Source organism: Haplochromis burtoni, unplaced genomic scaffold (assembly GCF_018398535.1).
Source record: "Haplochromis burtoni strain Fernald_Lab_line unplaced genomic scaffold, NCSU_Asbu1 Contig_151, whole genome shotgun sequence".
Lineage (NCBI taxonomy): Eukaryota > Metazoa > Chordata > Actinopteri > Cichliformes > Cichlidae > Haplochromis > Haplochromis burtoni.
Genome location: NW_024582512.1, coordinates 1,344,116 through 1,354,871, shown reverse-complemented (window position 1 = coordinate 1,354,871; position 10,756 = coordinate 1,344,116). Strand labels below are relative to the sequence as shown.

The following is a 10,756-nucleotide window of genomic DNA, read 5'->3' as shown; positions in this document are numbered from 1 at the left end:
TATATATATATATATATATATATATATGCTCATCCATTCAGAGTACATCTACACAAATGCATTAAAGACTGCAATGTAATTATGTCTGTCTGACCTCAGCCAGAAATCTGACCAGAGTGCACTGCTGAGAAACTATCTGCCCACCAAGGACGTCGTCTAATATTCCTTAATACAGAAGGTGAACCTGTGTGTGCTACAAGGCCGAAAAAAGGAAAAAAGAAATACAGTGCAAACTCCATCACATTAGCTGCATTTACATTTCTGGTCACCTCACAAAGCCCTCAATTGTTTCACAAACTAAGTTACAAAAAAATGGAAGGAAAGCAGGAAAGCACCAGTCTGCCAAACCAGACACATGCTAGTTTCAACTCCATTATACTCTAGGTAAATCTGACCAGCATTCTCTGTGACTATATGGGTTTCTACCCCAATACTCCAGCTTCGTCCCACAGTCAAAAGGTGAGCTTGTTTTGTTAATTGGTCATGGATAAGAGGTAGATACAGTGCTTTTAGTGTACAGAATAAGACACTTGCATGGATGTATGGTTAAATGTGGCCTGTAGTCTAAAGCACATATGTAGGACTAGAAAAATGTTATTGAAATGCCAATTGCTTTGAACACCTGATGTAAATTAGATCTGAATTTTCATTTCTTTTTCTTCTCCATATCTGTCAAAAACTACCAATAGAAAGCAATGGGTTGAGTGATCAAGAATAGCACCCATCAATTCAGTGACAGGCCAGTCTGAGTGTGCTGATTTATGGTCAGCATAAGTACGTAGTGTGGTACTAAAATAATACCAAATTATAATTTGTAATTAACATGAGGCTTAAGACAGAAAGGAGAGAAAGACTACATTGCATAAAACACTTGAGAAGGGAAGCTTCTAATAATCCGATCCTCAGTGAATTAATGAAAGGTGATCACGTGTACTTTGTTGGGTTTCCATGACTTTCTTGTCTCACCTCATCTGGAGACTTCCAACACCTTCTCATGTGACAAACAGAAATATACTGAAGCCATATGTAAGAGAGGTAGCCAGCGACTATTTGAACTAGGTATTATGGCAAACAGTTTCAGAATGAAAAGAATAAATAGATGCATTTTCTTTTGTTTTTTTCTTCACTTGTTTGCAAAAACTGCAATTTGTTAAGAGAATATTCTTCACTGTAACAAACTGCACAACTCATTTTTTAATAGAATTTCATCAACTTTTGTAATCATATAATGTTCATCATATTTCAAACAGTTTGTTAACTGGTGCAGAATGCTTTACATACCAAAGGTATTCTTAAGTTTTTGGACATTGCTTCAACAGCTATTCACATTTGGTTGTCTCTTACTTTATTGCTTGAGAGTTGTAATAACATAATTTCTACAAAACTTACTGGTGCAAACTACTGGCGCAAGACAAAAAAAATTTCTGAATAGATTTTAAAGATAAATTCTAGAACAGGCACGTTAATCTTTTCACTGTTTTCGATCAAATTCATCCGAATGATCAGTCATCGGTATAATGTTCTCAAAGGAAACACTGAAATCAGCTCAGGCAGTTCATATTCTTAAGGTGCAGAAGACCACAAGGCTGATGCAATCAAAGATTATCAGAGAAAAATCAATATAGAGCAAACTCTGCAGACGGTGTGAATGCACCCCCGAGTTCTGCATATAGGTTAGTGAGTTCTAATGAAAGCAAGCACAAGATGGTTTTGGTTGGCAATGCATGCAGGACATCTGTTTCCTCCAACCTGGTTTCACTTCTGCTGCCTTGCTAACCTATGGCACAAAGTATTGGGGAAGTAGACCCACTGTTGCATAACGGAGACTTCTTTCTGCAAATGTGTGGGTGCCTGTCACTCTTTTTCTTACTTTCATGTGTGTTGATATACCTCACTGCACTCACTAATTTGCGGTATTGTGGCACACCATTCCATGCTGCCAGCAGATTTGTTTTTGTGTGGAAGTGTGACAGTGCTGAAAAAAGCAACTGCATTGTTCACTGTTGTAGTTTTCATTTTTAACCATTCAGTGGAAATGAAAAAATTTGCTTTATATAAATGTATTAATGCACAAAGCTGTTGTGAATGAGCGTCTACAGTTCAGAGACAAAAAAAAAAAAAAACAGAAATACAGGATCTCTGGGTCCCTATCTTACCTGGGTATGGTGACACACTTTGTGTTGCTGTTCTGTGTACTGATCGCTTTCTCTAGCTCGTCCAATTGTCCCGTCTTCTTAAGCTTCTTTACCAAGCTTTTAACTGCTTTTTCACACCACTTCTCCTCCTGTCCACCTCCATTCTGCTCCCCAACCCCTCCGATTCCTGCTCCTCCGCTCCCCGCTGGAGTCTTCTTCCATCCCAAGAGCCGCTTCACAACAGGTGGGGTGAAGGGAAGGATGGAGGACATGGTAGCTTGTTGAGTGTTCTGATGCCCCTCTTAATCTGTCTTGAGTTGGGAAAGAAGGGTTTGGGGGAGTGATATAGTTGACTGGTCTGAACTCACTGTTAATATACCCAGCGTATGTATGTCTTTTACGAGTAATGTTTGATCAGAACTAAGGCATTGGTCTTCAGAAGTCAAACTAAATATAGGAATTGAAGGGGAATAAATCCAAAGAAACCTAGAAAACAGAGAAAACACACATTAACATTTGTGCACGAAAATATTAAGTGAGATGAACAATTGAATGTATTTCTTTTAAACTTAAAGTTGTTGTTTTTTTTAATCATTTGTATCACAGCTTTCCACTATCACCTCTCCCACTGCACACGAAGCACAAAAATTTGATGCATCCGTATTAACAACCATCTCTCATATATTGTTTTTTTTTTTTTTATTAAAGCCATTAACACCTAACTTTTGCAAACACTTTAAACAGAGACATATTTTTAGGACTACAACACTCACAGGTCATTTCACTGGCTATTTAAAGATATATAGAAATGATGAACAGCATTTGATTTGAAAATCTGAGTACTTGACTGACATAGCCTAAAAAAAATAAATGCCACCAATACACTATTTACAGAAACATGTTTCAAGTACAGGCAACAGAGCAACACTTATACATATTTATGACAGTCCTATATTACAAAGCAGTATTTGGGGCTTAGTGGAGGAACTTTAGGTTCAACCCAAGTTTTGAAACCCACTGCCTACTTATTAACTTAATATAACTTTCACTTTTGTCATTTTCTGGCAACAACTAATTAGACATACCCTGTGGTTACTAGCAGTTTTTAAGCAATTTTATATGTTGTTGTTTAGCCTTTAAAATAGTTATATAACACTAAAAGAACGCTAAGGCTGGTATAAAGCTTTGACCTTGTATAAAATTTGCAGTTCTACTTACCTGCCAGTTTAAATTCTGTTTATATTTTTGTTCGTTACTTGCTCTCACACAGTCTAAAACCACCAGGGTTGCATCCATCTTACCAAGCTAATGCTCAACCTGTGCTTCTATGACAGAGTTGTGGTGCTGAGAAGTCTACTAACTTACATATACAAAGCCTACTTGCTGGTTTTCTACTGGGCTTTAAATAGAGTTTTTATGTGCTGCTCCAGTCTTCCTAACCACACATTAATATACTTCTTATTTATATCATTTACATACAATGCCCACCAGACACATACAATGCTGCTTTGGTTGCAGTAAATGTGCTACTTTTAGCTTGACATGTGTCTTTGACCACTTCATATTTTCTATTATTGTAGTTTTCTATTGTAAAGTAGAATAGGCCACCCTGCTACCAGTAAATGTATGCATGTTTGTGCCATATGTGGCCAACACCACTGTGTGAATGTGCTCATAGCTAGACTTGAAAAGCCTAGCTTGACTTATCGAGTTGATAGGAACCGTTGTGTGACCACTTAGCCCGACTGCCGATGTTAGAGTGAGTGAACCCAAATATCACAATTCATCCTGGTATACTGGATTTGCTTGTTAGTACAGCCCCTTTGCATTTCACTATTTACACCAAATTTTTTGGTCCCTAATGTAGTTATTCAGCATCACATGAATGTTGTTCATACAACATTCAGCTCTAGACAAATCAATACTAAACTTTTGAAGGATCCTAACCCATATAAATCTGTTATTCCAAATGGTGGATGGTGCACTTGATCCTGTTCCCCAGTATATAGTCGGCTTTGGAAACAACTAAAGGGTATATAATTATGCTAAAGTATTGTTTTTACTTAACGGGGAAGAACACCCATCTTAGGTAGCAATCTATAGCATTTCTGTAACCAAAACCTGTTATTACCCTATCATAAGGAAACTGAGAACTGTTTAATCCTGGTCAGTAGCAGGTTCCTAGAGGGAATTTCAGATGAAACCTGCTGGCCCACCTACTCCTGATAAACTCTTAAGCTTCCAGGATGCTTTTCTTTAGACTTTCAATCTGATATTCCCCTTCACTACAACTGAGTGGAGCAATTCTAAACCTCAACCTCACCCTCAATTGGACTAGCAACTAAGCAGAAAACAGCTCGTGAAATGTGGAACACACACTAAACACCAAGTTCAGGACACTGATGTGAGCTTTGACTCGCAAGTGTAACCTCCTCCTGTATTAGACCTGTCTTTTTTATTGCAGAGAGCCATTTTCTAGCCTATTGATGGAAGCACACATGCTCAGACTGTGCAATTCAAACAGGACCTCCAGAGACTACTGCAATTGAATTACTAAAGGAAATTTGAAAATGCATCTTCTTTGCGGACTCAGTCTTGCCAAGACGTATACTCCATTGCTTTTGGATTAGACAGCTGCACTACAGATCAATGGACTCTAATAAATCCAGACAGAACTACTGGTAGATGCAGATTTCTCAAGTTAGCTGCCAGGTGGAAAGGATAAATATCCTTAGTGTGTTACTCTGAAAGTCCAAGCTCCTTCTAAGAATTATTTTCACTTAATGCTTAACCCTTGGACTCCTACAGTAAGAGCAGCTTCCAGAGAGAGACCTTTCCTTAAAATAATTAACTACAAGCTTAATTCTGTGTTTGTTTGATACTGTCCAAACAGCAAAGCACGCCAAGCAATATTTCTAGCTGCAGTACGCAAAATAACAGCTACTGGATGAAAGCTTAATGGCTTTTTCAATAAACGGATTGAGTTCAATGAAAAGCAATTATTTGGTCCACATGAATGATCACTTAAGCGTTGTGGTTAATATGCTGAAGAGAAGCAATGGTTTTTCGAAATAACAAAATCTCAGGGACAAGCCGCTGGCGAGTGTGAGAGCCTTCAAAGTGAACACAAAGTCTAAATGCAAGTTAAGGAGTCAGGAGAACAAAACGTGCCGATTAGGCCGTTTGTTATTTGCTCCTCGGCCATTCGTTGATTCGTGTCAACTCGAAATCCTGGCATACTATCGGGATCTTACGAAGGGAATAAGCATCAATAATATGTCTGCAACGATCTGTTTGGGTTACTTCTTCTCCGAGATCGCCTGCATAACACACGCGATTCGAAGAATAAGCTAACGCTACTTAATGGCAAGGGGATGTAGACTTCAACGAGCCACAAAAGGCGAGTTGGTCTCATTGCTGGCTGTCATTTGCCCTCAGCCACATATTGGTGAAGATATTAGGGTTTCTTTTGTCTCGGAATGACTGATAGTTCCCCCTCATCCTCTTCACCTCGCCCCCCCCTCTCTCTCTCAAAAAAACAAAACAAAAAAAAAACAAGAGTGCGAAAAAATCTGCTAGCAACCTTGCTACTTTGTCACAGACAAACAGGTCTGTGGCATGTTTTGTCGCTTACAAATCAATTCTCTTTCATTATTTTAAAAGAAAAAACACGCTTACCCAGCACCGAGATAAAGTGAAGCTTAACAGTCACTGGAGTACCTGTGAAAAAAGCCTGCTTGCTCATTTTGAATTCATCCGGAGATACTTTGAAATGTATTTTCCACCTCCTAGCCGCCGGGATGATGGCTCCTCATTCAAAGCTCAACCAAACATGTATTGCTTCACGCAAAACAAACGTAAGAAGACTTCACAATGCCCCGCCCCCCAACTGGTTCTATTGGTCACATCCGGGGATTTAGCCCCAAAGCCCTCGACTGTTTAGCCCGTAACCTGTTGCCAGACGCGTGCTCTATTGGTCTGAGGCAGTGTCCGTCACAGGGTGTTATGCATGGAGGTATGTCGGTGTTACCTTGATTATCTTTATAAAATTGCATAATACACTTGTACACTAACTGTATCTCTGTATCTACACGCACACAAACATACTGACACACAGAAATATAAATATATATATATATATATATATATTCATTCTGTGTACTTAAGTGAAACCTTAAACCACTAATCATTTATAATTTGCGGTTGGGTGGGTCCAGACAATCTGGCTACATCATGCAAATAGCCCCTACACCTGCAACGCATGTAAATAAAATCAATGTGTTGGCAGGAGACAGTGCAACAAATCATGTGGATCCCTTTGTTCTTTTTTTCTCCTCGTTATGCTTAAGCGTCAAAGAGCCAAAGGAGCGCATGCTCGATGCGCATGGGACTCACCTGGGACACGTTGCTCAGCTGCGGTTGAAAGTCCCATACGCTGAAGGACCAAATGATGCACTACAATACAAACTGTGCTACACAGCTGCGGCTTAATAACCAGCTCATGACGAGGCCGGATGCTAAAACTAAAACAAGAAGTGGACACCACAGGTGACTGTGCCTTTTTTCCCACTCGCCATAACCAACGAAAGTTCCCTCACTTGTAAGTACTTCTGTGTTTCCTCTTTCGTCCCTTGCCTAAACCTGTAAGAGTTTGACAGAATTGTAGGAAACACATGTAGCAGTTTTACTAACAAGTGTATTTTGTAGACTAAAAGATGCAGGCAAGTTTAGTCTATTCATCCATCCTTGGAATTAGATAGATGTAGAATCAATAGGCCATTCTTTTCAAGTCAAATACAATATGGAAGCAGTAACTGATGAAAGAGGCAAATAATCCTTGTTGTTTCATAATACATTTTCCACATTGTTCCTACAGGGGCTGAGTACCTGTCGACAGGTAGGTATTAGATGATGTTGTGAATGTGTAGAGAAGAACAGATAATAAACCTCCCTGGACCATCACTAAGGAGACAAAAAACCTCCCTTGAGTTGATGGCAGTGTTTGCTATAAAACCTCTTATGAGACTCGTTCTGTTGTATAAATCTGTACAGTGAAGGCAGTGCCATTTTTCTTTCTCTGCTTTGCATTATTATCTTTAAAAGAAAGCCTCATGTTTTTCTGTGTGCAGGTGTGTGTCTGCTTTGTATACCACAGGCAATGGGAAAATGCTGCAAACGCAATGGGAGACTGCTGTGCTTGTGTCTGCTGCCTTGTATGATGACTGGCCATCTTTTAATTTATATTGGCATCTCCATATTCATCACCATCTCCTACGCTCCGCCAAAAATAACTATCCACTATATTGCTCCAGGGATTTCTGCTAATTCTTCAACTATGGCCTCCCATCCACTCGGGCCTTTCTGGAACCTTCGTTTGGAGGACAGTGCTCTGTGGAACCAGCTTCAGCATGCTTGGGACCGTGAGCACAATCCACTACTGATAGGAAACACAACTCGCATACAGAGGAAGCCCAAAGCTAAGTTTTTATCAGAGATTAACAATGAATGTATTTCTGACAACACATCATACAAGTGTTCAGTCCCTCACATGCAAGATATAAACAAGCTGCCAGAACAGATTAGGGCATTTATCAGGTCAATGTACTACAGGGAGTACCCCCTTCTTATCAACCAACCTGGTATGTGTAGGAAAGACAACAGTAGCTTTGATCTGGACTCTCCCATGCTCCTCATGGCTATCAAATCTCAAGTGGGAAACTTTGAAAATAGGCAGGCAATCCGTGAAACATGGGGACGCAGTGGTCTGGTGGAAGGGGAATCAAATAAAAACGGTGGATTGGTGCGCACAGTCTTTCTTCTCGGAAGGCAGGACTCAGGTACAGGTCCACACCCAGACCTAAAAAATCTCCTGGAGCTAGAGAACCTGAAGTATGGGGATATTCTACTGTGGGACTTCAGAGATACTTTTTATAATTTGACCCTAAAGGACTTGCTGTTCTGGCGATGGTTCGAGCAGTACTGTCCCACTGCCATCTTTGTTTTCAAAGGGGACGATGACGTCTTTGTCAGAACAAATGCCCTTCTGGATTATCTGCACAAGAACGAGGAGGAGCACAAACTACAGCTACTTTTAAAAAGGAAAACTGAGATGGATATGTTCATCGGGGACGTGATTACTAATGCAATGCCAAACCGTGAACCGTCCACAAAATACTACATACCAGAAAATTTCTACAAAGGAGTGTATCCACCCTATGCTGGTGGAGGAGGGGTGGTGTATTCTGGATCACTTGCACTACGTTTGAAAGAGGTGTCTGAGAGGGTCCACCTTTTCCCTATTGATGATGTGTATCTTGGAATGTGCCTGCACAGACTCGGACTTTCTCCAACCCATCACCCGGGTTTTTTAACATTTGACCTCCCAGCAGGAGAAAGGGAAAATCCTTGTGCATACAGATCTGTTCTGCTTGTTCACAAACGGAGTCCCAAGGAGATGGTTACTTTGTGGAAAAAGCTCCGGAACCTGCCTGGTCAATGCTAAGGCTCATTTGCCAACCAAATAGGACTCAGTGAGTACAGGATGACTGCTACAACCACACTCACTGGCTTCATCTTCATATCAATCAGGCTTTGTCACATTACGTAAGGTCACATAATGGACATTTCCTGTGTGGAGTTAAAAACTGAATAGAAGACCAATCTACCTCAAAGAGGGTTTGTTAATAAGGCATCACAGATTAAGGGCATACATTCTGGCCCCTTATTCACCATCTGTATTTATTTACTCTTCTTTAACTTAAAGGTTTTATTTTCTTAACTATAGAAAATATTTTACCATTGTAAATGATTTAGATGTATTTATACAATGGCTGGTGAACATAGTTTTTTTTTTTCCCCTTTCTTAAATTTCTTGGCACTATTTCTTCCCTTTAAGTCAGCAGTTTCTTTTAAAATGTTCTGATGTTTAACTTTCACTTCGAAACTGCAACACAGCTTGATTAAATGTATAATTTTCATGTGATGTCTTCTGTACCTCAAAAAAAGCAATGCTTGACTTTGAAAGGTGTGTATCTACATGGTTGTAATCCTTGAAAAAAACTTTGTCTTTTTTTAAATGTTCTCTGCTGCCAGAAAAATGGGTTTTTTAGTGTCAATCTATGATGCTAACTACTTCCAACTTCTTTTATTAAATCATAAAGCATAAAACAACGTCTTTCAAGTCATGAAAATCTGAAAATCACTGATAAAGTAAAATTATGCAGTTGTTATTCAAAACGCTATAAGTTGCCTTAAACATGGACAATGTTCATGGGTATATAGATGTTGTAACACTGGAGTTTGGTTGTGAATAAAAAAGATGAACTTTAGCATTTCTTGAAAGATAAAATACTCAGTAAGAGTTTAAGTGCATTAATAGACACATTATAAATCAGCAGCATGGCACAAACAGCAGAGATCACATATAAGTAAATATTTCCGCACTTGCAGTCTGAAATGTTTATGGATAACTCTAGTGTTTGGCGCGCTCGTCTCTTCTTTCTTCTTGATTATATTAGTAGCCCATTCTTGTCTGGTCTCAGTTATTGATCTTAGTACTAATAGGCAGACAGTGGCTTTAGAGTAATGCATTTGGAGGAGTCCATCCAAAGAAAAGACAAGAAAGATTGTTAAGATGATGAATACTAAACACAAAATATATATTTTTTAAAACATTGTATAAAAACAAACACCCTAATTGTGTTTATGTGTACACATATATATTTATATGTGTTTATATGTGTGCTTTTGTTGAGATGATACTCAGATTAGATCTGACAATATTAGCTCATGATAGTTTAGACAGGCATCTAGTGTTGCAGTGATGCAAATGAAGGCAAGTTCCTGAAAACACAGGAGTGATGATTTAATGTTAGTAAGCCTGAGTAACAGCCCCACCCAGTGAAGCTCTGTGGTAGTGACCAGAAGGTTCCTGCTGAATTTTGACCTCTTTTAGTTATTAAAGAGGCCAAAAGACGATAAACAGTCCTATTTTTGAGAAAGAAGAATGACAGAAGGGATAAGTCAAGAGAACAGACACTTGAACATTGTTGCATCTCAACGATGCTGATAATTTATGATTCTGTGTGCTTTAGTATTTTTTATCTGATAATGAATAAATATCATAAAAGCTAAACTGTGTGTTTTAAGTCATTTTGTTAAAAAAATTGCCTTGCCTGAATGCAAAGAGGTGACATTCCAGTGAATACATAATCGTTAATATAATTCTGAAATGACAGATGTTTTTTTCCTTGTTTTTTATTTTTGTGTGTTCTTTGACCACAGTGGAGAATACTTCTATATTTATATATTAGTATTATTTTTAGTACTAGTGTTTTAAGTGGAAATTGATCGCGCATAGGAAAAAAAGGCACAACGTTACAGACAATACATCCTTGATTATTTGTGTACATTGATGACAGTATATTTCAAGTAGTCCTGTAACCTTCTTTGTCAGGAAGAACATCTGTACATGAAGAAAAGAACCCTCATCAGCTCAGTAAAATCAAAAACTGTGTGATTAATTCTTAGAAGGTCAATATCAAGGTTGCTTTTGAATTTACAGATGTATGCTGAAGACGTTTATTAATGCAGCTTCCATGGAAAAACGTAGAATAAAAATA

At 38.7% G+C, this 10,756-nt stretch overlaps 2 protein-coding genes across 6 annotated transcripts in view; one reads left to right on the top strand and one right to left on the bottom strand.

Moving 5' to 3' along the window:
• Positions 1-5,985, bottom strand: part of LOC102305300 (mothers against decapentaplegic homolog 2) — a 24,264-nt gene extending 18,279 nt beyond the window's left edge. For 2 of the 4 annotated variants that reach the window (XM_005931886.2, XM_005931887.2), the window contains exons 1-2: positions 5,814-5,985; positions 2,157-2,621 (exon numbers count right to left, since the gene is read on the bottom strand). In XM_005931886.2, coding sequence (XP_005931948.1) covers positions 2,157-2,407 — 251 coding nt within the window. In that variant the 5' untranslated portion in view covers positions 2,408-2,621; positions 5,814-5,985. The remainder of the gene's footprint in view (positions 1-2,156; positions 2,622-5,813) is intronic. The other 2 variants (XM_005931883.3, XM_005931884.3) reach the window with 2 other exon arrangements.
• An 88-nt stretch (positions 5,986-6,073) lies between these two features.
• Positions 6,074-10,359, top strand: LOC102306443 (N-acetyllactosaminide beta-1,3-N-acetylglucosaminyltransferase 2). Of its 2 annotated transcripts, XM_014336666.2 has the most exons (4): positions 6,074-6,150; positions 6,485-6,735; positions 7,012-7,032; positions 7,265-10,359. In XM_014336666.2, exon 4 carries the CDS (start codon positions 7,294-7,296, stop codon positions 8,635-8,637), a length of 1,344 nt encoding a protein of 447 aa, XP_014192152.1. In that variant the 5' UTR covers positions 6,074-6,150; positions 6,485-6,735; positions 7,012-7,032; positions 7,265-7,293; the 3' UTR covers positions 8,638-10,359. The 2 variants fall into 2 exon arrangements, with proteins under 2 accessions (XP_014192152.1, XP_014192153.1); XM_014336667.2 differs by lacking the exons at positions 6,074-6,150; positions 7,012-7,032 and having other exon boundaries at positions 6,371-6,735.
• The last annotated feature ends 397 nt before the right edge of the window (positions 10,360-10,756 follow it).